This window comes from Dendrobium catenatum, unplaced genomic scaffold (genome assembly GCF_001605985.2).
Source record: "Dendrobium catenatum unplaced genomic scaffold, ASM160598v2 fragScaff_scaffold_911, whole genome shotgun sequence".
Lineage (NCBI taxonomy): Eukaryota > Viridiplantae > Streptophyta > Magnoliopsida > Asparagales > Orchidaceae > Dendrobium > Dendrobium catenatum.
Genome location: NW_021319373.1, coordinates 1,985,479 through 2,011,980, shown reverse-complemented (window position 1 = coordinate 2,011,980; position 26,502 = coordinate 1,985,479). Strand labels below are relative to the sequence as shown.

Here is a 26,502-nt window from a genome sequence, read left to right as displayed (position 1 = left end):
TGAGGGTCAACAATTACATTAGTCGAAGGTTAATAGGAGTATACGTATGACATTCTCCAATTGAAAAGCATCATTCTCCATATGCTGTTTTACAATATCAATTTGATATCAAGAATTGATCCATTGAAGTTCCAGATGGGCGAACTTGCTCCAACAATTTTCTATTACATATACTCCCCAAAAATCGGTGAATGAAAAAATTATAGCATACTTTCTAGCTACACATCATATTCCCACAAATTTTCCTATTAAAACTGACTTAACTGATAAATAGATTTTTCTCATACAAGAAAAAATAGCAAATCTTAGAATTATATTTTGATGAAGCGACATCAATAAAATCTGTCAAAACTCTAAATCTTCCAAAGGTGCAAGCTAGTATTGGTCTCATCTTTATAGCCCTTAGAGGAGGAATCTCACCAACGAGGCTTTAGTAATGGGTCATAAGATAGCTGTTACAATAATCATCATGGGATCTAAAAATAGGATTACATTTTGACTCCAATCATTTCCCACTAAAATAAATTCATATTTAACTATTAGTTTTAAGCCTGAAATGTGAGCCTAAGTAACCTCCTAAATCGAGAGTGCTCCATCACGACCAAGAGGGGTGATTAACTATGTTGCCACCTATAAGAAATCTAGATCCAAAATCAAAACAAATCATAGCACAACATCTGGAAAATCTTATTAAAACAAAAAATTTACCTCAAGAAAAGACTACTATCAAGTTCTCTACTTATCATACAGAATGCTCTAGAGGAAATATTTGACTTTTTTTGAATGATTAATCGCATGCAACAATTGATAGAAATGAATAGAGAAAAGAATAGGTAAATCCTACATCAAATAATTGGAATAAAGTAATTATGATGTTGATAACATTAAACAAGACTCACATCATGATATTGATATTTCACAATTAATAACATTAACAGTCAGAGAGAACACTATTTACTGTTGGTTCACCCCAACTACTTCAACAGCTTAACTATTAAACTTTTGCAAGATTAGATTGTATTTGAAGCTGCTACTTGCCTACAAGGATTTCCGAGCAAGAAAGCACTTAATAGCATACAAATAACTCCAACAGGCACAGCACTGATTTCTCGGCTCTCAAGTTTTTCCATGGCAGGATTAGACTTAACGCATGCAGGTGCCATTAGAACAAGATTATGTATAAAAGAGATATTTATTATATCCTGTGAATTTTAACATTGTCAGAACACAAAAAACCATTGACTTATACTTAGTTTATAAGCATCAAGGCCGGACACTATTCCTGCGAAACATGCATTACCCATAACAAGTTTATATGATAGTGAATGCTAGAATATATTAGGTAATTAACATGATAGCTGAGGAAGGAAAGGAATAAATAGGAGAAATATGAACCTCTACTCCACCAATGCAAAAGAGAACCACCAAAATTTCCACAAACCATGTGGACATTAATTTGTAAAGCATAACCAAAAAGCCCGAGGCGATCACAACAAACAGAATTGCTGATATTGTATTGATATCAACAACACCTCTTGAGCTAGCCGATTCCATGTTGAGTAGATCATCTGGTGCATCCTATCATAACGCGTCACAAAAATGGGAAATCACTTCAGAAAATTTACAAGGAATTGCTTCAGATATGGAGCGATTAAACAAGCAAACCTTTAATAGTTTTTCAAGTTCAATAGCAGCTTCTCTCGAACTCCATGCTGACCAAATAGATGCACACAAGATAGTACCAACTGCCATTAGCCACAGAAAAATTTCTGCTGTATCCACCAAAGGGCGATCTGGAGAATATAGTTGCACTGTAACTGTGAAAATTTGAGAGGTTAGAAAGATAGTTTTCAAATATATGTTGAGAGGTACCAATGAAAGAAGAAAAATTAACATCCTCATTCTAGAACTCCAGATTTACACTAAAGTTCATACTCGCACACAGCATATTTTAAAACAAATAAAAAGGCCTCCCTTAAAAACTGTGGTGTAGAGACCATTAGAATTTTTAGATTGGAAACTGGAAAACATGCGAAAAAACATGGCTCTGCATCATGTCCATAAAGAAAACAGTGTTTATATGTTTGAATCACATGGAATTTGTTCAACATTATTTTCTGCATATAAAACATACTTTAACCCAAAAAAGAAAATTTCAATTGAAAGAAACTGAATAATTCACATCGTACTTTAATGCATTATTATGTTGAAAGAATCCTGATACCACATATATCATGAAAGGCAACAAAATTTCACCAGAGCGATTGCTGGCAAGAATGTTTTCCAAGCTTGCACCTGCATCCTGCGGCAGCATAACTGCAGATATATTAATATTTACACCTGTCTCATTGCGTTCGCATACCATCTTGTACAGCTCTACAGGGCAAAGGAAAAGCATAAGCAAAGTGATCTGAAAATCAAATTAAATTAAATAAGTAACAAGATTACTCTTATCCCAACTATGTATATTAACTTTACGTATACTTAGTCACCATTCATTCCTGAGTAATGCAAGAGGACTCAATTCAACATTCATAGAAGAAAGAAAAAACTCATGAATAAAAAAAGGGTGAGAAATACAAGAAACAATCAAAAAACTGAAAAAGAACATAAATAAAAAACATAAATCCGCAAAAAAAACTGTAACTGAATGATGATTTTCAATATCAACTGTTGTTCCATGCCCAAGAGATGCCAAATATGTTGAGGGATATTAAGAGCATATATTTTTGAAAACATCAAATACTCTAATAAGCTTCGAAACAAAATTAACTGCATTAGTGTGAAAAATGGTACATTAGTTTGAAAGTAGCTGCAAGGAAATTTATCAAAATTATGTAATATGAGGGACCCTGTTAAGCATCAACAAATATAATACAAATAATTTTGATAATCATTGGCTATTAATATGGCAAACCAACCTATAAAGCATAAAAGTCTACAAAGTAAGAAGGAACAAAAAACATTCCACATTGACACTAAAACAAGCAAACACCAGCAATGTATCTTTGGCCAAATAAAATACAAATAAATTGTCTATATATATATATATATATATATATATATATATATATATATTATATATATATAATAAGCACTAGTTTATTCTTTCATTCTAATTTTGTTTGTTTATGTAGACTAGTTTCTATATTGTAAACTTGGTCTACCCGTATTATAAATACACCTCCTATTTTGTAATACCCAAAATAATGGTAAGTATTTATTTTCATTTAATTATAACAACAACAACAACAACAACAACATCAAGCCTTATCCCACTACGTGGGGTCGGCTCTATGAATCCTTTTTCTCCATTATGTCCTATTAAAATTCAAATTCTCAATTAAAATCTAATAAAGAAAGGTCATTCCTAATATTTTCTAAACCAAGTCTTTTTAGGTCTACCCCTACCTTTCTAAAACAAAAGTCAAATCTAAATACATCTGCTCTCCTACCGGGTCATTGGAAGGCCGCTTTTTATGTGACCAAAACCATCTAGGCGACTCTCTCTAATCTTATCTTCTATTGGAGCTACTCCAACCTTTTCACGTAATATGCTCATTTCGTATCCCTATCTCTAAGGGTAAAGCCACTCATCCACCTGAGCATTCTCATCTCTGCCACACTTAACTTAGTATTATGCTTCTCTTTTAATGGCCAACATTCGCACCATAAAGCATTGTAGGCCTCACTACCATCTTAATAGAATTTTCCCTTAAGTTTAAGGGGTACCTTTCTATCACATAACAAGCCCGATGCATTCCTCCACTAACAACCACCAACTTGAATTCTGCTGATAAATCCCCATCTATTTCAACATCACTCCTGAACAATAGATCCAATATATCTAAAACGTGTACTCTTATTAATGACTTGATCACTCAAATCACAATCCCCTCACAAGGTCTATTACTTAATAAAATTACACTCCATATATCCCGTTTTAGATCTACTCAAGCAAAAGCCTTTAAACTCTAAGGTTGACCTCCATAATTCAAGTTTACCTCAACTCCCCTCTAGTCTTATCAACAAAGAGAATATCATCAGTAAAAAGCATACACCAGGTACATCCTCTTGCAAATGTTAGTGAGAACATCTATGACTAAAGCAAAAGATATGGGCTTAAGGCTAATCCTGATGTAAACCCAACCGAATAGGGAAATACTTGTTCAAAACCAGCATGTGTTTGAACACAAGTAATAGCTCCTGCATACATATCTTAATGATTTGAATATAGCTTATTGACTCCTTTCTTTTCAAGAACTCTCATATCACTTCTCTTGGAACTTTATCATATGCTTTTTCTAAATCAATAAATATCATATGTAGATCCTCCTTATTTTCTCTATATTTCTCCATCAAACTTCTTAATAAATGTATGGCTTCCATAGTCGACCTACCCGGCATGAATCCAAATTGATTTTGAGAAACATTAGTATCACGCCGCAACCTATGCTCCATAACTCGCTCTCATAGTTTAAAGTATGACACATTAACTTAATACCTCTATAATTCGTACAATCTTGTGCATCACCTTTATTCTTAAGAATAAGAATTAACACACTCATTCTACACTCATCTGGCATCTTTTTAGTCTTCAAAATAGTATTAAAAAGTTTAGTGAGCCAAGAAATCCCTTCATCTCCTAGGCATTTCCACACCCTCAATTGGAATATCATCAGGTCCAACAGCTTTTCCACAATTCATTTTCTTTAAAGCCTCTCAAACTTCATTTTACTAATACGCCGATAAAAACAGAAATCTTTAATTTCATTTAGGGTGTTAAGGTCACTATAGTTAATCTTATTTTCACAATCTTCGTTAAAAAGCTTAGCAAAATATCTCATCCACCTTTGTTGAATATCATCTTCAAAGAAAAGTATTTTTGATCTTCATCCTTAATACACTTCACTTGAATTAAATCCTTACTACTCTTATCTCTTTGTTTGACTAACTTATACATATATCTTTCTCCCTCCTTTGTATTTAATCTATTACATAAATCACTAAAAGCTAATGTCTTTAAAAGCATATTGCTTTCTTAGAATCCTTACGAGCCACTTTTATATATTTCCCAATTATCAGAATTTTTAAAAATTAAACCAATTTTTATAACGAATCTTCTTATTTTTAATCTTTTCTTACACATTTGGATTCTATCCACCAAACTACTTTTACTATTAGGAGCTTTTCCCTTCGATACTGCAAGCACCTCTTTTGCAATATTTTTAATATCACTAGCCACTTTTTCCCACATACATTAGCATCCTCAATGCACAGACAAAATCTTAAGATCTAAAATCTTACTCTCAAAAATATTTTTGTTAATATTCTTTAAATGCCCTCATCTAATCCTAGAAAATGTTTTACTTATTTTTTATTTTATGACCCTTTATCTTAAAGTCCAAAACTAATAATCGATGTTGGGTACATAAATTTTCACTCGGAATTAACTTTACAATCTTTGCAATCTAAACGATTTAATTTTCTAATAAGAAAATAGACAATCTGGGTTGTACTATATCCATTTTTATAAGTGATGAGATGCTCATTTCTTTTCTTAAATAAGGTATTAGCAATTGAAAAATCATAAGCTAAACACAAATCTAAAATGGTCTTGCCACCTTCATTCGTCGTTCCAAATCCATGGCCACCGTGAATGCTTTTGAAATCATCTACCTCTCTACCAACATGTCCATTTAAATCTCCTCCAATAAAAACTCTTTCTTCAAGAGGTATCTTTTGTATTAATTCTTCTAAGTCATTTCATTTAATTATAACCAAAATTTTAAAATTTTGAGTAGTTAATTAAATCATTTACTTATATATTAATTCAGTAGTGAAAACAATAGCTTTTCCACTCAAAGCCACATGCATTGGAGGAGGCTATGAGTGGGAAATCCTGCAGCTGATGTTGGACGGTTGTGATTGCTGTTGGGCTGTTGTGTGTGACTGATTTCTGAGGTAATGAGAGGAAGGAAAGAAGTTTACTATTGTAGAAAGCTAAAGAAATCAGTAATTGTATTTTCTGTATTAGTGTGTGCATAAATAGTAAAGAGAATAGTGAAAAGTGTTGTTATAGTTGCTGAAATTAGTATATATTGTTGCTGAAAAATAAATTTCTGAATGCAGAGTGTGCTGAACTTAGTAGGAAAAGAAGAAAGAAGGAAAAGAGGAAGACTAGGAAGGAGAAAAGGAAAGATTGTGGGTTGAATGAGGAAGAGTACAATTAAGGTAATTCATAAGATAGTCATATTGTTGTTTTAATTATTTTAAGTATGTGTAAATAAAGAAATGTATGTTTTAGGTCGTGTACAAAAGGAGAAGAAAACATAACCTAGAAGAACGAATTTCAAGTAAGATGAGATACCTAGACGATGCATAAAAAAATAGTAGAAAGTTTATATATTTGTAATGTAACAACCGAAACTTCAGGTATGAAAATTTTTAAGTTTGTTAAGGATATCTTAAAAACTCTTATTGATTAAGTTAGTATTAGTAGTAATTACTATTACTACAAGAGTTACTTTAAATAAATAATTGAATTAAAAATCAGTAAATTTTAAAGTAGTTTTAGTCTTAATACAAAGTACTATTCATTATTAAAATAAGAAATGATATCCAGAATATATTAAAAAAAATGTTGAATAGTTGCTTTCAATGGTTGCATAGAAATTAAGTTGAGAGTGTGTGGGCCCTCCCTTATAGTAATCTGCTGTTGGAGATTTGTTTCCCGCAACCAAAACAAATCCCTTCTCTGCTTTGCTTTCACGAAGGCTATCAGACGGGAAAACCTGTAGAGAGTTCCGGCATAATGCTTTCGGCATAGTGCAGGATTCCTGTAGCACAGTTCGATACAGTGCCGCGGGTACTGTAGATCAGTCGACATAGTGAATTCTGGGCTGTAGCCTTGTTTGGCAGCGGCGAAGAAGTCTTGGCTGGGGGAGGGAGAAGTCTCAGCTGAAGGATTTTTGTGAGAAGAAAGTGCAGAATTAACAGGTATTGATGTTCTCAGTTTAATGGAATGGAATTGTAATTGAAAAACTGTTATGAAGATTTGGAAGTTAATTAAGCAAATTATCGTGATGAATTGTAGTTTGATGTAAGTGTGCAAATTAAATGAGGAAACAGTCAAGGAGTAAGAAGAATAAGTAGTAGAAGAAAGAAAGAAGAAAGAGGTAAGAATTGTAATGATTATCATTATCTTTTATATCCTATAAATTCATTCAAGTCTAAAGAAGTATATATCAATGGGAATGTTAGGATTCATCAGATACATATGCAGAGAGGTGAATTGGAGATAGTTTATCAAAGAAGAAGAGTGAGAGGTGAAAGAATTAAGGCGGAAAATCATCAAAGAGGCAAGTAATGCATTTATATTCATAATTAAGAACTTTCATTCATAGGCATGAAGGTTGATTTTGAATGCATTAAAGTAAAAGGTTATGAAATTTGTTTAATGTATAGAAAGGATTTTTAATTCAAGTTTTCAGATATGAACAATCAGATACATAATGAAATCAGGTCAGTGTAAAACAAGGTTTAGTATATTAATCTAAATGTTTTCCTATTTGATACTATTTTGAAAAAATGTCAATTTACTTGCATATGGTATGCATTTCAATTGTACATCGGTGATCACAGCAATGATTATGAAAGAATGCAGCAACTTAAATATGACTTTTGGAACACTGAAAAGTTTTGTGAATATCAATTGAAAAGTAAAGTTTGGCTACAAATGATGTATAACTGTAATTACAGGAGGGGCAAAAAGGGACCCTAGATAATATACCTGTATTACAGGCTCTGTTTAAAATTGCGCAACAAGAGGCGCGCCTTCAGGCGCGCCTGTACGCAATTCTGGCCAAAAGCGCCTCGAGGCGCACGCAATTTTGGGCTTCGTTGAGGCGTACGCCTCACCCCTAGTGAGGCGCGCCTCAATTGCGCAATTGCACAATTTTGGGTGAGGTGTACGCCTCTTCCAAATGGCCCCACCCACTTAAAATGAGCTCTTCTTTTCCCCCACACCCGTTCGGCCCAGCTTATTCCCGAAAAATTCCGCCCGCAAGCTCAAGTTCACGAAAACCAGAGGAGCTCGCACGGTCGGCCACCCTTCCCGCCGCCTATCCTGCCGACGCCGCCTCTCTCTGGCGAAGTTGAAGTGTCCGAGAAGTCCACAAACGATTTTAGATATTTTTTTTGACTTTTTGGTTAGATTTTTTAAGTGAAAGAAATTCTAGGGTTTTAGATTTTTTGAATTTTTTTGTGTAATTTTCGATTCTTTCATTAGGGATCATGGTTAGAGGCAAGGAAAAGGGGTCTTCGTCATTGCGGAGGGACCCTTCTTGGAAATATAGTGTACAAGTTGACATTGGCGGTGGAAGAAAGTATGTTTTATTGAAATGTAATTTTTGCGAAATAAGTGGTGAAGGAGGTGTTACCCGCATGAAGAACATCTATCATGCTCCGCACAAAATGTAGGCACCACTGTGCAAAAGTGCCGGACAATGTGAAGGAAGAAATAAGTGCTTACATGAAGAAAATTACCACTGCTAAACACTTACAACATGAGCAATTTGATGAAAGGGTTGAGAGAGAGGAGGTTGAGGAAAAAATCGGCTACAACAAAGAAAAGACGGCTATCAATACTCAGAATGAACTTTCTCGATATAATTATGCACACAGAGGTTGAGAGAGAGGAGGTTGAGGAATAAGGAGTTGAAGGATGATAGGACCCATTAGTGTGTGATGATGTGTCGTCTGATAATGAGTGGTTCATAGATGATGAGACGGATTTGCCATTATCAGACTTACAGTTAGAAGATTTAAGTGTGGATGTCTTGAGGGCGAAGCAGATCAAGTTGGCACATCCACTAGACTAGACACCACACACATCCACTAGCTCTGCAGCACAACAATCAAGTAAAGGTATTCCACAACTTCTTATATGCTGTTACATTACATTTATATCAAGTGAGCAATGAACATGATAATGATATTTTCTCTTAATGAACAGGAAAGAGAAAAGTGAGTCATATTGAAGATGATGATGACATGGCATTCATAAATACAACTGGAGAAGAAGATTCACTTGAAGACCCATTTAGTGATGGGATATGATTTCATTTTATATGTTTTTTGTATTTTGGGAGTTTTGTTAAACTAATATTTTGTGATTTTGTACTTTGGGACATGCTTTTATTGCATTTACTTTCTTACTTTCCACTATTTTCATATATCATTCAGATGTTTTATTGTAAGATACAATATTGCTATTATTTTCCTGCTAAAACCCTTAATTTTTCATTTACGCAATTCTGTGTCCTCGAGGCTTACGCCTCGCCTCACGGACGAAAACCGCCTTGAGGCTTAATTACGCAATTTTAAACCTTGATTACAGGAGGGGCAAAAAAGACCCTGAAGAAATGAGACCTGCATAGCAGATGGGGCAAAAGGGACCCTTAAAGAGGCAAAAGGAATCTCTATGTAATTCAATGGCGATAATGTCAGGTTTACCTGAGCTCCATTGAATATGTTTAAGAAAGAGTAGTCAAATCTTTTACAGATTAAAATTTATATTTAGTGTAAACTCGAAATGAAGTAAAGAGTCATGTTAATTATGTTTTAAAATATTTCCAGTGATGATTTCAATGTTTTGCTTATTCCTTTTATTGTATTTTTACTGTTAATTAATTTTTATAATTTGTTGAGCCTCGTAGCTCACCAGTGTTTTCTTACTGGCTGTTGTTATAGGAAAGGGGAAAGAGTAGATTGATGCAAGCTAATTTTATGCAAGTGTTTCTTCTTTTCATATTAAAATTATCATTGTTAGTGAGTTTACTTTTAAAAGTATGAAAGCAATTTAGACATGTATTACTTTGGATTTTGGTAGTAGCTCTGTAAGTATCTTATGTTGAACTTTAAATTATTAGTTGCTTCCGTGTAACGAGATGAATGAGAATTGTTGGATGTTTTTATAGATATATCAAATGTTCAAAAGTATGATCAAATGATGAAATGGTTATATTTATGTTAGTAATATTCCCCGTACTGTTTAGGGATACTGTGGGGTATTACATGTAAATTCATAAATGTTATATTTATGATAACATTCTAATTTCAGTTTATTCATGCAATGGTTGATTCATTAATCAGTGACTATAACAACACAGTTTATTATTGTTAAAACTAAATGGTATTGAAAAAATGAAATAAGTCATATATGGGGGATAGGGCCACACATATATAGGCGAAAGACCTGACGAGGTAAGCCTACACTCCCAAAATTCTAAAAGTTAAAAATTCGGACTCAATCTTGAAAGAGAGAGCAACTTCAATTTTAAAAGTTGAGAATTTGGACCTAACCTTGAATTGGAAAACTGAAATGGTGCAAAAGCTTATAGTCATCATATAACTTGTCTAAAAGTGTTGAATAGTTAACAAGATGGAAATTAATATTATGCATTTCTTATGATCAGTATGGAATTTCAATATGTTATAAATCCATTGTTAACGATGTTATTATTTTTTCTTATACATTGCTTGTGTATTTCATTGAGCCCTAACCAATGTTTAAAATTGTGTATTCGGGTATTGAGGCGTTTTTCATTCATGAGACGAGACGTAAGCCTCAAGACGTTTTGAGGCGTAAGCCTCAAAATCAAAAGATTGCGTAAATATAAAATGATCAAATTTTTTTTATATTAATGTGTGAATAATATAAAACATAAAAAAGCATAAGATATGAAGTGAAATCAAAATATCTCAATAATAAGACAACATGAAATATAGTTCAACTCAAAATTCTATCTTTCCCAAATCCCAGTATTCTTTTCCTTAACATCTAATTCCAAATTTCAAAAATAAATAGCAATGGCATATCACATAAGAACTCATAAGTCATCAGCACTGTCATCACTAAGGGGTTCTTCATTTGAATCATCATTATGGTGAACTGCTCTCTCCCCTTCCTCCTCTCTTATAGAGTCCAATGTGGGGCACTTACTTCAAGATTTATGTAAGTTTTAATATATATAGCGTGAGGCGTAAGCCTCAACCAAGTTGAGGCGTAAGCCTCAACCAAATTGAGGCGCAAGCCTCATAAAAAAAGCTCGAGGCGTAGCATCGAGGCATTTTTTACTGGAATTGCACAACAGCGAGCCTCATATTGTGCAATTTTAAACCATGGCCCTAGCTCATTAGCAGTGATTATACTGTAGGAAAGGGGAAAGAGTCTATAGGGCATTAGACAAAAATGAGTGATTATTTTTTTGTGTACATATATTTTGAGTGTACATAAAGGTCCAAGTGGAGACTGTACAAAAACTTTTGAGATATGTAAATAAATTTTTAAAAAAAATTAGTAATGCTTTATATTTCATTTGATTATATTTGAAGTTTAATTGAGGTATATTAAATGCTTCTTATTGTTAAGTATAAAGCTTGATATGTTAAGAGAGTCTAAATAGATTATTTTTTACTCATCTAATTTTAATAGGAGTAGCTCAGAATGAGTGTTAGTAAGAAGGGGTCTGTTTAGATTTTTCCTTCTCTGTTATACTCCAGGTTGACCATAAGGGATGCCAAAATGAGGTGTGACATATTGTAAGAAAAGGTTATAGAATGAAAAAAAAAATCTAGTTTCTCTTTTTCTCCTCTTCCTCTTTGTAGGAGTCTACACCTAATCTAAGGGTGCCCTCCCCTCTTGGATGCCAAGAAGCTTAACAAATAGTGCTCTCATTGAGACTAACCTTGAGCCACCTCAAGAAGCTTCTTCCCTGCAATTCTTCCTTCATTCACATGGTGCAGCCACCAAGATTCCAGTCATCCTCTTCTTCACACCTGCCGGCTATACCATATTAAGTCTACCCTGTCTTCTTCCTACAGTCACAATCACCAGTCTTCCACAACTTTTAACTCCAGCGAACAAATCTCCTTCTTCGGGATCACCATTTCTTGTTCATCTTCATCCATTTGCTGCTGACAACCACAGTTTGCTGCTCTTGTAGCCACAACATTCCAGTGCAGCCATCTTTGGTGCCCACCTGCTGCCATATGCAGCTCCTTCAGCCTCAAGAACCATCTATTCCATACTCTTTGCCTAGCAAACACCAAATTTTCTTGTCATAATATTCTCCTGTTGCTTGCCAATTGAACAGCAACTATCTGGAAATTGAAAACTAGTCATTTAGCTAATTTAGCATCTAGAAAAAAAGTAAACATATGGTAAAGATGATCAGACAGCCCTCCACCAGCCTAAAAAGCACCAATTTCAACAAATGGATGCCGTCCACGACACTTCTTGCTGTTTTTTGTTTATTCCTTTCCAAAATTTCATCAGGTTCTCTGTTTCTTTGTCTTCTTTGTTGAATTTTTTCTAAAAATACCTCTTCTACTAGTTCTTTTTCTTTTTATTTACAGGTACCAAATCAAGAATCACAACTTTTCAACCCTCCATCATCCACAAACACCAATTCAACATGAAAAATGCAAGTTTGGCATAAGCTCTTTAGGCCGATGTTATGTTCTGTATATTTTCTGAGTTGTAAATAACTTGCATGTGAATGAGTGCTGGTTGTTATAGTTTGCTATGATGAATTTCTATGATGTCCATGTTCTGATGCTCTCTTTGGTGATCTATGAAGGACATTTAGATTTTCCTAGGATAGGAGCGTTCTGGATGTTTATTCCTAATCAATTTTTTTGCAGGTGGTCATGCTTATGCAAAGCTATAATAAGGGAGGCTAAAATTAATCATCATTTAAAGGCTAATCAAATTTTCTGCAGGTGTTTATATTGCTTTAGCCCCCAATTATTAAAAGCATAGCCTATATACAGGTTGCTCATAAATGAGCAAAATAATAATTCATGATTATGTAATGGTTTATTATTGTTGTGATAATTATAAACTACTTTTTCATGCTAACCATGCAGGAATTTTAGAGTCCTTTTCATTAAAATCTAATACCTCTACTTTCCTAACAGGGTCATCGGAAGGTCGTCATTTTATGTAACCAAACCATCTAAGGCGACTCTCTCTAATCTTATCTTCCACTGGAGCTACTCCAACCTTTTCACGTATATACTCATTTCGTATCCTGTCTCTAAGGGTAAAGCCACTCATCCACCTGAGTATCCTCATCTCTGCAACACTTAACTTAGTACTATACTTCTCTTTTAATGGCCAACATTCAACACCATAGAATATTGCAGGTCTCACTACCATCTTATAGAATTTTCCCTTAAGTTTGAGGGGGATTTTCTATCACACAACAAGCCCGATGCATTCCTCCACTTCAACCATCCAACTTGAATTCTACTGATAATATCCCCATCTATTTCACCATCATTTTGAATAATAGATTCAAGATACCTAAAACGTGTACTCTTATTAATTACTTGATCGCCCAAAATCACAATCCCCCACTAGGTCCATCACTACTAAAATTACACTCCATATATTCAGTTTTAGATTTACTCAAGCGAAAACCTTTAGACTCTAAGGTTGACCTCCATAATTCAAGTTTACCTTCAACTCCCTCTCTAGTCTTATCAACAAGAAGAATATCATCACTAAAAAGCATACACCAAGGTACATCCTCTTGCAAATGTCTAGTGAGAACATCCATGACTAAGGCAAAAAGATATGGGCTTAAGGCCGATCCTTGATGTAATCCAACTGAAATAGGAAAATACTTGGTCAAAACACCTTGTGTTTGAACACAAGTAATAGCTCCATACATATCTTTAATGATTTTAATATAAGCATTATTAACTCCTTTCTTTTCAAGAACTCTCCATAGCATCTTATTGAATATGAATGCAAATCCTTGAAAATTACCTCCTCCCTCATTGGAACATATTGGAATCTATTAAATAAGGCTTACTAACCTTAGATGCAATCCTATAAACATTGATATCATCTCAACATTGTAAAGGAAAACACGGCATTCTAATCCATATTGGAGCAGTTAGACCCTTTAATGAATCAGGTGAAAGCTGAGTCGACAACTTATCCACCCCTATGATTTGTCCCTTGACATACCAAGGTCTGTTTCATAGAACCAAGTCAGACCCCTTCTCATCATCAAATGCACATAGCATCCAACCCTTACCAAGCCAAGTAAGGTTAAATTTCCCCAATTGCAACCATTGTCTCTTCAATTCAAAATTTATAACATAAAAAGGGATGTTGCCTCCAAATATTTTGACAACCAAAGCATTTTGTAATTTTTTTTTGTTCTCCATAGCATTTTCCTCATATAATTTAATAGCTTCACCATCCTCCATTAAGCAGTTCCCTAGCTCCAAGTCAGCAACTCTTCTATTGGACTATTTATTCCAAACATTAGTAAAAAAATTACCAGTTGGTTCTTTGGATTTTGAAACATTTGCCCCACCATTCAGTTGTTTGCATATGTCAAGTTCACCAGTTTCACATTGACAAACCACATCCAATCAGCTTTTTAAGACTTTCTTCTCTAGGAACAATTGATGCATTATCATCATGAACTCCCAAATGTTCTGCAATAACAACCTCTTCTCCAGGACCTTTTGATGTTTTGAATTCCTTAAAGACCTATTCAGAAACCTTGTTTATACCTAATACTGTATAAATAATTTTTGAATTGATTTCCATTGGTTCTCATAATCAGACACCTCAGGAATCTTTAAAAGATTACCACCATCATCCGTCATTTCCTTTTCTCCTTTCCCGATATCAAGGATAACCTTCCTTATATTTAATAATCCTCCTTGATTGATCATTAATGGTTTAACTTTGCTAGTATTCAAATGACCCTTATTGAAACCAACATTTTCTGCTGAAGCAATACCTCCAAACGTAGGAGGAGAAAATTTAAAAAAATCTTGAGGATGAGATGTAGGCATTATGGATATTAATCTACGATCAACTCTAGAAGCCTGGTCAATGATGATCGGCGATCAGTCGCCATCAATAGAGAATCAAGAAATTGCACCAAAATAATTTTTGAATCACTATTTCTCTCTCTAGAAAACCATAACGTCTCTCCTAATTTTTATTAATGGTTTAAATTATTGTCAGTTAGAGGTACTTTGTGTAGTTTTTAGATTTAATTTTGATTTATTAGAATTTTTTAGAAGTCTAGAATATTAATTAAGGACTTAAACCTAAATAAATTAATTAAGGGGCTTGATGACTTCAAAAACTAGTGGAAACATTTCTATGGGTAGGCAATGTCACTATGTTTATATGTTCAAAATTTCAAGTCAATGGAATATGCATCCTAATTATTAGAATTTTCTAAATTTTCTAAACAAGTTATTAATTATTATCCTTAATGATATTACTAAGTTATGTAGGATCAAATCAATTTTACTAACCCTTGGACATCACATATGCAAATGCACAAACATAGCACAATCAAGTCCTTAAATCATGGAGATCCTAGGCTAAATGGTGTGCGTATCCTACACATACAAAAGATTAAATTAAATTATATGACTAATAAATGGGTTAATGAATAATTAAGCAAATTATTCATTAACCCTCCCTTTCAAATCTATCCAAATAGTCCAATCTATGTTTGAGATTTCAAGACCTCACTCTAGACACTTTATATATATATATATATATATATATATATATAATTTTTAAAATTATCTAAACAATTATTTTGGGGTTTACAACAATTCAAAATTGCGCCTCAAGGCAAACCTCACCCTCATTGAGATGTAAGCCTCATCAGGAAATTTTAAGATGTGCGCCTCATCGCCTATCTTTTTAGATTGAACTGATGCAATATATATATATAATTTTTAAAATTATCTAAACAATTATTTTGGGGTTTACAACAATTCAAAATTGCGCCTCAAGGCAAACCTCACCCTCATTGAGATGTAAGCCTCATCAGGAAATTTTAAGATGTGCGCCTCATCGCCTATCTTTTTAGATTGAACTGATGCAAGCTTTAAGGTAGGCCTATGATTGTGTTATTTTAAACCATGTGTTAGCTTAGTGCTTTCTCTTATATTAAGATTTTATAGCAAACATGAAGATGATGATAGTTTCAATAAACTACTTGAGGAATTTGTCACTTGAAAGAAAGCTCAATAGTACATAACAAGAAGACTCAAGTGAATATCTCAAACTCCAAGTGCAATCTAGTCTAATGTGAGTGTTGCAATGTAATTATTCATTGCTAATAGATTCATTAGAATTACCAAAGATCTCAAGGATGATAGATATATAACTAAAATTGATCTAAATTATATTTCTATATTATTCTAAATTTAACTATGACTTTAAGAATTTATTTGGATTTAATTTTTATTCATCTAATTAATCAATATTTAATATTTACAAAAATTCTAAAAATTAGTAATCATGTGCTAAAAGTTTAATTCATCTTTAAATTGCTTATAAATATTATTAGAATGTTAGTGCAAGCTTAAATTTCATAATAGCATAATTAAATTTGTTATTTACATGTTATAATGCTTAATAATAATACTTAAAAGTAGCTATTATATAACTTAACAATTTTTAAGCAGGCTAAATTTTTTTATGATATGTTACTACCATATCCATGTTCCTACAAAAATAATTTAATATTTTTGGCAACACAATTGATGGCATTTATGAATTAATTAGAGTTAATGAAGCAACTATGTTATACTTAATGTATTTGTGCAAAATTCCTACTCTTACATTTATTGAGTTGTTTATATAATATGATGTCTCATTTCTTATACTCCATCGAGACCATCTATGTGTTAACATCAACAACTTTGGCCCGAATCATTGACAATAGGATTGAATGGGATGCATAGTCTTGATCTTCTCAATACGACCCTCTGCTAAAACCACACAGGATCCCAACTCTAATCATTTACTGTTCGACAAAATACCGAGTGATTGTACATTAAGAGCGTGACAACAGTCGCCTGCCATGTTATTCTTGACTCCACAATCCAACGAACTCCACTTAAGAATCCCTTTTATGTGGTAACCATCGAGCGCATCAATGATGAAGTGATAACTGCTAAATACACAAGTATCAATCTAATTTTTTATTCCTTGCATAAACACGAAGGAGCGACTTGCATGAGGATAATGTTTCACTAAATTTCTTTCATAAACAATGGATTAAAGACCGTCAAATCACTTATATTGCTTATGCCTTTCTATCAAAGTTCATTTTTTTCCTTTTGCCCCTTTAGAAGAAACTCTCCTACAAAAAAATAAATTAGCTCGAAGACTCAATCTGTTCGATCATGAATAGGATAGGATGACCGGATATCTTAGATTAATTTTCCTTCTAAAAATTATTTCAATTTTTCAAATTTTTTGGTGCGCTTGTGAAAATTTTAGTGCTAGTTGAAAAGTTGGATTGAAGACCACTCAATTCATAGGTACTAAGGTTGTCAAAATCGGACCACGGGTTGGGTTCAGGTCCAACCCGGAACTGACCCGGCATTATTCAACCTGACCCGAACCTGACCCATTTTTGAAAAGGGTCAGTTTTTTGGACCCGAACCCGTCCCGCTTCAGGTTCGAGTCAACCCGAACCCGACCCGATTTTTGAAACGGGTCGATTTGTTGAACCCGAACTTGACCCATTTAACAAGCAAGTTAACCCTAACCCGGAATTTTTGGGTCGAATCCAAAGAGTTTTCAAGTCGTGTCAAATATTGACACCCTAATAGATACCCACTGTCGACTACAACCATGACTTTCGTAATTGGGAATGATGGAAATGGCACCTCTTTGCAGTCAAATATCACAATACTCCTAGAACAATATAAAGAACTATCCAAGAAAATGGATGTTTAAATTTGAGCAGTACTCCGTTTGGCAATTATTGCAGGTGCTCCAAGAAATTCGACACCATGGTTCCTTCACCGCCTATCATCATCTCAGAGAGAAATTTTCCAGCAAAACCCAGTCGCATCAATCTTGCCTGCTACCACAGCTTCCTAAATGGTTGACCTGCAAGGAAACACTCCTAGAGGATTAATTTTGCTAACCACCTAACCAACGAGTATGAGACACAACCCATTCTCAACAGAGATTCAACACAAAATTCCATCACGCAAGTCAAGATTCTATAATTAGTCACTACAAGCATCACAAAGATCCCATCAAACAATTATGCAGCTTTGATCAAACTATCATGCAAGCCTTGACCTTCGACAACTTATGATGTTGCATATTTTTGTCTTGGCGATAAAAGACACCGCATGGAGATTTCTATCAACCTTCCATCCAAGATGACAACCTGGTTGTTTGCACATAGCAAAAATTACAACTTTAAGCGGACATTAAAATTTGCCCAAACACCAATTTGAGTATAACAAGGGGAAAGGAAGTCCCTTTAGGACTATGTGTATCGGTTCACTCAGAAAACCTGTAGGATACAAACTCAAAACTAGGTGTGGCTAAGCTTACTTTCATCCTCAACCTCTGCAATTCTTTGCTTAAACACTTGATCACGAAGAAGAAATCAACAACCCTAGAAGAGTTGCTTAACTGGTAATGGTTCATCGATGCAAATGAATGATTCTATTATGACCTATTGATAGAGATCTTTGGTCGCAGTCCTTCGCTCATTCATCATGATAAGGGCGACCAGGACAGGCATGATTGTCACAGCCAAGCAGCCTATACAAAGACATCATCAGAGCTCAAACCAAATAGGCATTATCGACTGCACCAGCTCAAACCTCCGAAAAGTCCAGAAGAGCTGCACTTTTTGTTGCAGAAGCCAAGGTGCCCCTTGGTGGAGTTCAACAAAAGGAATGATAAGATCTTTATAGCTATTCAATAGAAGAATCACTCATAATGCCAACACCTCTCCAAAATAATGCAAAGTAGGACAAACAAAGGAGGTGCCTTTACCATAATAAAAAAGGTCAAGGTAACAGAGATGTCGAGTCTTAGAGGAATTATTGGAAAAAATTTTAGAGGGCTACCTAGCAGTTCTTGGCAAGACCAATATCATTACACGGCAACACAAATGTACTATAGAGAAACCATAACAAGCTATCACAAGTAGCATCGCTAGCCAATAAGCGCACTAATAATGGTTTGCACGTAATTGAATATCCAAATGTTACCATTGGATGATGGAAACAACATCAAAGCCACTTAAATAGAAGGGTTTATCAACTAAATGATATTTTCTCCTTTGTAATCTCATTCTCAGATGTCAACGTATCCTCACTCACAATGCTTATAACAATAAATTGTAGGTAAATTTTCATTGGATCATCCCATATTAGATATTCTTCCATATTTAGGACCGACTTACACTAGATTGGTGACTTCTTTATTAGGCTCAGTAGCCCTCGCCATATCATTAGAAGCATATTACACTAAACTCTTCTGATGAGGTCATCGACAGACATTTTAGGCAGGTTTATCGGCGAAAGAATCGTAGATCGACGGCTACGATCGGGAGTTTATATTTTTGATGTTATCATGTCATTTTATGTTATTTTATTTTGTGTATCTTTTATTTCATGTACTAGTGACGATTTCGCCCTTATGTAGGCGTAATGTTTATTGTAGCCCAAGGGGCATGTGAGTCTTTTTTTTTCATGCTTTGAGGTCTTTATAAGGAGATCTCCTCTTATTGTATGGGTTGATGATTGATTAATGAAAATTTTCTGAAATTCCTTTGTCTTCTTGCTTGAGAGCTTGAGAGAAAAGAGAAAGGAGACCTAGGTGAGGCTCCGACCGCAATACCCAACAGCCCGCCCCGGCGAGCTCTTGGTTTTCCCTGTAAGTCGCTGTTTTTTTTTTTTTTTCCTTCCCTACTAATCCCTCCATACACCCGTCCACCCCCTGCAACCAAATCCCGAAATCCCCTCTCCCAGCTCCGCCTAAACTCCCTCACCCGCGCCCCTTCCACCTGCTGTGCCAGGGGACCGCTCCAACCATCCCGCCGAACCACCTAGCCAGTCCGCCACTTTCCCTGGGAAGATTCTGCCGCCCAATTCCCCTGGAATTTTGAAATTCCTGCAATCAAGCCTCTCATTATTTCTTTCCTAATGTAACTCCCTACATTAGGAATATATCTAATTGAATCTCACCCCAATTTGAATTCAAATTTCAACCTCCCTAATTAATTAAATTCCTGAATGTGAAAATCTGGATTTAATTAATTAATGGGGCCCACTACTTAAGAAAATTTCCCCTCTTTCTTCCTTTGCTTGGCCGGTCCCAATACATAGCCTTTTCTCTCTCTTTGCCACCTCATCGCCTACTAATTACCCCCTTAATTTCTCTCCATAATGGCTGCCTTTTTTTTTTAATTGAATTGAAGGAGAATTGAATGATAAAATAACTTCTCCTTTCAAGCCTAGAAAAATCTGAAATTCAAATTTCAGATTTCCTCCTTGATTTCCCCTAGCTCTCGGCCTAACCCCCCTTCCTTGTTTTCTTCCCGCCTTGCCTCAATGTTGCATGGCGGATCCGGAGCTTGAGTGGGGGTTAGTTTTCCACGCCGACGGGAGCATCGATATCCTACGCTCTCCTTGCTTCGACGTAGGATTTGAAGACGACGCCACAATCGAAGAGTACTTGGAGCGAGTCGTCCCTATCCTCGCAAGTATTTTCGACCGACAATTTCGTGGTTACACTTGGACGATCATTGGACGCCATCCGCCACCACCTTCTCCGGTGAATACCTCTCCGGTAATGAAGTCTTTCGTCGCCTTCATCGTAGTGGTGCTCCTCATCCTCGCATGGTTCTTTATTCTCCGCTAAAGCCCAAGAGTGAACGAGAGAGAGAGAGAATGGTACTCAAGGTGAACTTCTTTATTATTAATTGCGGGATTTTTGTTATAAGCATTTAAGTACCTCTTTTATCTTTGAATGATATGATTGGTTTGGTTAACTCAAAGCACATCTTCGACTAAGCAAGTTAACTACTTTGAACGATTTAACCCTTTACTTTTGTTGGTAATAAAATTTGTTATGACAACGCTTTGAATAATCTTTATTTTAATTTCCGAATGCAATTCCTACATTGATTCACATCATCTTCTCACAATGATCCAACTATCTTAGCAGCTATCCGATGCATATGCTAAAATGATCTCCTCATTTTATTAACTCTTATAAGAAACCACCTATCACAATTGTTTGGATTGCTTTTCCTTGATTTTTTTCTATTATTGAATATGTTGACTAGCATGATTCATAGCAACTTTATGATTCTTATAGGAGCCTTCAGAACATCGACGCTTTAGTTGATAGGAGATTTTAAATCTTATTTACAAAATGGGGCAGTAATTAAAAAAATTATCATCATTCAAAAAATTCATCAGGCAAGCAAGGCACTGAAAATGAGATTTTATATAGTTTTCTTTATAAATTGAAGGAACTTCATCCTATGTCATCATATCATCTTTAATTTTATTATGTTTTTTTTTCTTTTCTTCTAGTGATTCTTCATGATTGCCTCATGTTATGTTTATATTACTTATCTATCTGATAATTATTCTAAAAAAAAATAGAGCAATTATTATATGACTATTGTTAATAAATGTCAGGTAAATGCAAGTCATGTTCCAGCAACTGGCCAACCAAACGAGACTATAAGCATGGAATTTTTGAGCATTGGAGAGAGCTTTCATGGATTTCATGGGAGAGTGAAGGATGTCAGAGAGATTCATCAATATGGAGGTTAGCCTAGGAGATGAAAAGAACAAAGACACTAGGAGAGAAGGCACTAGAATACCAATTCTGCATTCAAGCAAGTATTAGCCTCCACTACATATGCATATAAGAACTTAATTTAATAACATATTTCTTTATTAAGTCTTGATATCAAACATTAATAGTCAATTATTTGACAACTTTAGCATGCAACTTTAGAAAAAAATCAAAAACCTTATATAACTGTAGTAATCATTCACTTTTGTTTATCTAGAGAACCCAATTTAAGCAGAGTACCCTACTAAAATAACATGGTAATGGGCATGCTTCAAATTTTTGGTGAAAATTTTGTATGGATAGAAAATGATTGATGGGTTAGAAAACGTAGGCACATGACCCGAAGTTTTGGCCAATTTGAGAAACTTAATAATGAAGGAGTCAAGTTGTTGCAAGATATCAAAGTTGTTTAGTTTGTTAAATATTTGAAAATTCAAAAACTTCAACCACTACAAAGAGCAGGTGGCTAAATAGCTCTTATTTTAATTTTGAAGACATTAAATAAAGACACGAAAAAGAAACTTTAATAACGACTACATACATCAATCTCTCCCTAAATCTTTGCATAATTGGAAGCTTCGAGCAATGAGTAACACTCTTTTATAGCTTTTGTCAACAATATGCTAATGCTTGATACACATGCAGTAGAACAAGAATGAAGATAACTTTTTTGAATAAAGTAATGGACCTATATTAGCACAAGAACAAATAAACCAACTGCATTAGGCTTCTGGAATGAGCGAAATCAATGCAAATAATAAGAATTCTCCATTGTTCAAACCGCATGAAGCACAGTGAATCAATTCATGGAAAATTATATTAACAGCATTTGGCTAATCATCTCCTTATGGATTGAGGATTTCGAATATCTCTGAACGGATTAAGTGCAAGGATTAAATCAAGAACAATCAAAACTATGGCATTATACTCCAATTGCAAGCATCAAAAAAGATGCTTAATACGGAAAAATAATATTTATTCGATTCTAAAATTTATTAATACAGAAACTAAGAATTATTTTATTATTCATATTTTTTATATTAAAAAGCCAGATCTAATGCTTATTATATATACCTTTACGATTATTTATAATCAAGATGGCAGATGCACCAGCAGCTTCAGCAATTCTAGCCTTGGTTGTAAATTTGCAATTTCCTCGATGAACTAAGAGAACATCTCCAGAAATCTATTATAGAGAAGGACCTCAATCATGCATTTGTATGTGAAGCAAAAAAAACATGTTTTGTATGTTAGAACATGAGTATTAAACCTTATTTTTGGGTTGGGTGCAGCACTCCGGAGGATCCGATAAAATAAGCTGAGTTCTATTAGCATGTTTTTCTTTTGAAACAATGGGTGGACCAAACCTAGCTCCCACACCAACAAATTCACTGTCTTCTACATTGTCAAACCAAGTCTGAACTTTGACCTGATACGTGCCAAATGTTAACTATCAAATCTAAAAACATAATGATATAAGTGGGAAAAATTGCTAATACAATATAACAATAAAGAATAAACACAATCAGATTCTCATTTTATGAACATAATAACAATTTTAAGGAATTAGATAGAAAGTAAGATTTAGGTAATTTGAGTAAAATAATTTGAAAGAATTGAGGATTAAGAAGATTTAACTCTAATCTATTGCGGGAAAAAATTGTGATCACAATATAGTTAATAACACGATTAAGTTTCTAATATGGACAAGGATAGAGTAGTTGGATGAATGGAACGTCACTTACCAAATAAACATATACATAAAAACTTGGTATTCAACTATTGTGTATCATTTTATATCTGTGTGAATCTCCTGATAATGTTACCTGAATTACATTTTCCTTTAATATTATAGTCTAAATAATCTACGCAAGTTATATTTGAAAAAATAATTTTTTAGTGTAAATAAATTCAGTTTTAAATAAAAATTATTATATCTGGGTCTTGTTGGCAATGCATTCCAGCCGCTTTGTTTTTCAAAAGCCTGACATTTAGCAATTTTAATTTGGAAGAGAAACATGCAACAGAAATCATTATATGAACATACACCACCTCCATGGCTTCATGACCATGTGCAAGATGCCTCTTAAAAAACTTTCTCTCTCTACTTTAACTATGTTAGATCAAACAAAATGAACGAAAACCAAAATGAATGAAGTCTAAACAAATCTTGTTGAATCATTTAATTGATGTACTATTACATGGACTTTCTAAAATTTAATTGAAAACTATTCTTAAGTACATTCTAATGCATTTAAAATAGAAATTTTAAAGATTATATATATATATATATATATATATATATATATATATACTTGAGTGCACACATGTGTGTTTTAAATAAGAAAACTATAAATAATTCCTCATAAACAGATGTGACAGCAGCTGCTACATGGGCATTGATTCAAGAATAGATTTTTTTTATTTTAAGAGTGCAAACATTACTTTCCCTAGATTAAGCATTGAGTAACTAATACTAACTATACGTGAAGGGAAACAGCAAAACTAGTTTGGATGTATCACAAGTTGAACTAAATATTGAAGATTTTAATTTCAGCTCGAGCAACAACAAAAATCATTTATTTGAGCAGATAAAATGATTGATTTTGAGCTAATCCTTCCCAAACCTGTTATTTTTAATGAAGATTTTCTGTTAATTTTGAGAAAGATTGTCTGTGTGAGTTTTTGGTGAATTTAACCATCTCATACAAGAATGAAGCGCTTTAACATGTCAATTAATACATAATTTCTTAATGATTCGAAGTATAAACTAAATAATAAGTCCTATTTTTAAGGTGATATAACATCATGGATTTGTCTATGTCAAGCAATGTTCAATTCTTATGTTTCTGCAACGCCATTTTTTGTGGGGTATAGGAATTGCTATTACCATGTAACACCCTTTTCATCACATATAATTTTAAATTTTTATGATAAATAATGATGACCGCTATCAATTCTAAAAGTCTTTCATACCTTACTCAATTGGCTTTCAACTAAAGTTAGGTACTTCTCAAAGCATCCTAAAGCCTTCGATTTGTGAATATAAATAAGCATGTCGTAATCTAGAGTAGTCATCTACAAATGTTATGAAATGCAATGCTCCGTGATGTGCTTTATCACTCATTAGATCACATATATCAGAATGAATCATTTATAGGATATCAACAACTCGTAACCACTTTTCAAATGGTTATATGATCGCTTTGCATGCTAAATAATATTCAAAAGTAGTTGATAATACACTTATGAAATTCTCTAAAAAATTTTCCCTCATTAATCTATCAAGCATATAATGAGCTATGTGCCCAAATTTAGCATGTCATGTTAAAACAGTAACATCTAGATTAGAAGATGTGACATGAGAAGATTTAATATCATCATGCGTAAATTCAAAGGTGTGACACAATAAATTTGTCACATAGATGTCCAAATCTATATTCCAAAGAATTTAAACAAAGATTTGCACCCAAGTATTCAAATGTAATGAAAAATCCCGAACAGACAATATAAGAATAAATAAAACGTTTCATTGCACTTTAGGAGAATACAACACTTCATGCAGATATAATGCTTGTCCTCTTCCTTAGGCTTGCTAAGATAAAATAAAACCCTATAATGAGCGGTAGCAGCAAATTTTTGGAAATAGCAAGGAATCTTCGGGGTTGAGTTACAAATTAACTTGCATCATCTTAGTTTCCACTATCACATCCCCTTAATTCCCCAAATTCACTTAATCGTCCGCCGGGCACGACTACCCAATTACCTGACCAAATTAGCACATCCTACTCCCCGTCTGAAATCAAACGCGTGCATCGCTCCAATGACCACATCTCCTCTTATCTATAGCATCCAGTAAGAAAATTTCCCCATCCGGCAGAATCAAAATATGCCAAACCACTAAAACAAAAGAACTCGTAGCAAACCCCCCGCAAGAGAGGTAAACAACAAATAAACGGTGTACAATCCTTTTAAGATGAACATATTTTGATGAATGCAAAAGAGAAAGTACCAGAACGAAGTTATTGGAGCAACCCGGGAGTTTCGGAGCGCTGTCATCCTCGTGTACTATATCGTCGCCGACGACAAGAACGGGGAGGACAACCGCTATTATCAACAGAAAAGGTGCCGCCGGTAACTTCGTCGGACTCATCAAGAAAGTGCGCCGGATCCAAACGCCAGAGTAGGAAAGTAGAGGACGCAGAAACGAGCTGCACGGTGATGACAAGCGGGAGCGAACACTGTTGAAAGGCGAGGAGGTAGAGGGTGAGGCAAATCTTTTTGGACGAGACCTAAAGGTAAACAAAATTTAACAAATGTTTAACCCTTGGATCTGCTTCCATAATCCATATTCCTGAAGCTACCATCAAAACAAGTTCCTTACGGATTTGTTTAAATTATTTTTGTAGTTAGAATGCATAAAACTCATTTGGCGTATGAATATTGAAACAATAAATCTCGGTGGAAGCCTCTCTTGAAATTTAGGATGTTCGTGCAAGGCTGGTGTTTAAAATTGTTTTTGTATAATATGCTCGTATCCCACATGTTAGAGAGTCAAATACGGCCTAATTAAAAACAAATATAATTCAATAAATGATGAGTCAAACCATCATTCTACTTATGTCTACTAATCACTTCGTAAATTAAAAGTATATATAAAATATGCAGCTATTTTTTATTACTTAATTAGGAGCTTTATCTATCAATTAAGAAGTCTTGAATTCAAAACTTACATATATGATATATATAAAAATTTGACATAGGTTTCGTTTAGGACAGCTTTAAATCACTATTTTTTT

At 34.2% G+C, this 26,502-nt stretch overlaps 1 protein-coding gene across 2 annotated transcripts in view; it reads right to left on the bottom strand.

The window, feature by feature from the left end:
* LOC110116391 (signal peptide peptidase-like 5) overlaps positions 1-26,173 on the bottom strand; it is a 58,923-nt gene extending 32,750 nt beyond the window's left edge. Inside the window, exons 1-6 of one of the 2 annotated variants that reach the window (XM_028697309.1) lie at positions 25,716-26,173; positions 22,974-23,132; positions 22,778-22,889; positions 2,257-2,376; positions 1,666-1,811; positions 1,396-1,578 (exon numbers count right to left, since the gene is read on the bottom strand). In XM_028697309.1, coding sequence (XP_028553142.1) covers positions 1,396-1,578; positions 1,666-1,811; positions 2,257-2,376; positions 22,778-22,889; positions 22,974-23,132; positions 25,716-25,856 — 861 coding nt within the window. In that variant the 5' untranslated portion in view covers positions 25,857-26,173. Of the gene's footprint in view, positions 1-1,395; positions 1,579-1,665; positions 1,818-2,256; positions 2,377-22,777; positions 22,890-22,973; positions 23,133-25,715 lie in introns of both variants that reach the window. The other variant, XM_028697308.1, reaches the window with a different exon arrangement.
* Positions 26,174-26,502: the final 329 nt, after the last annotated feature.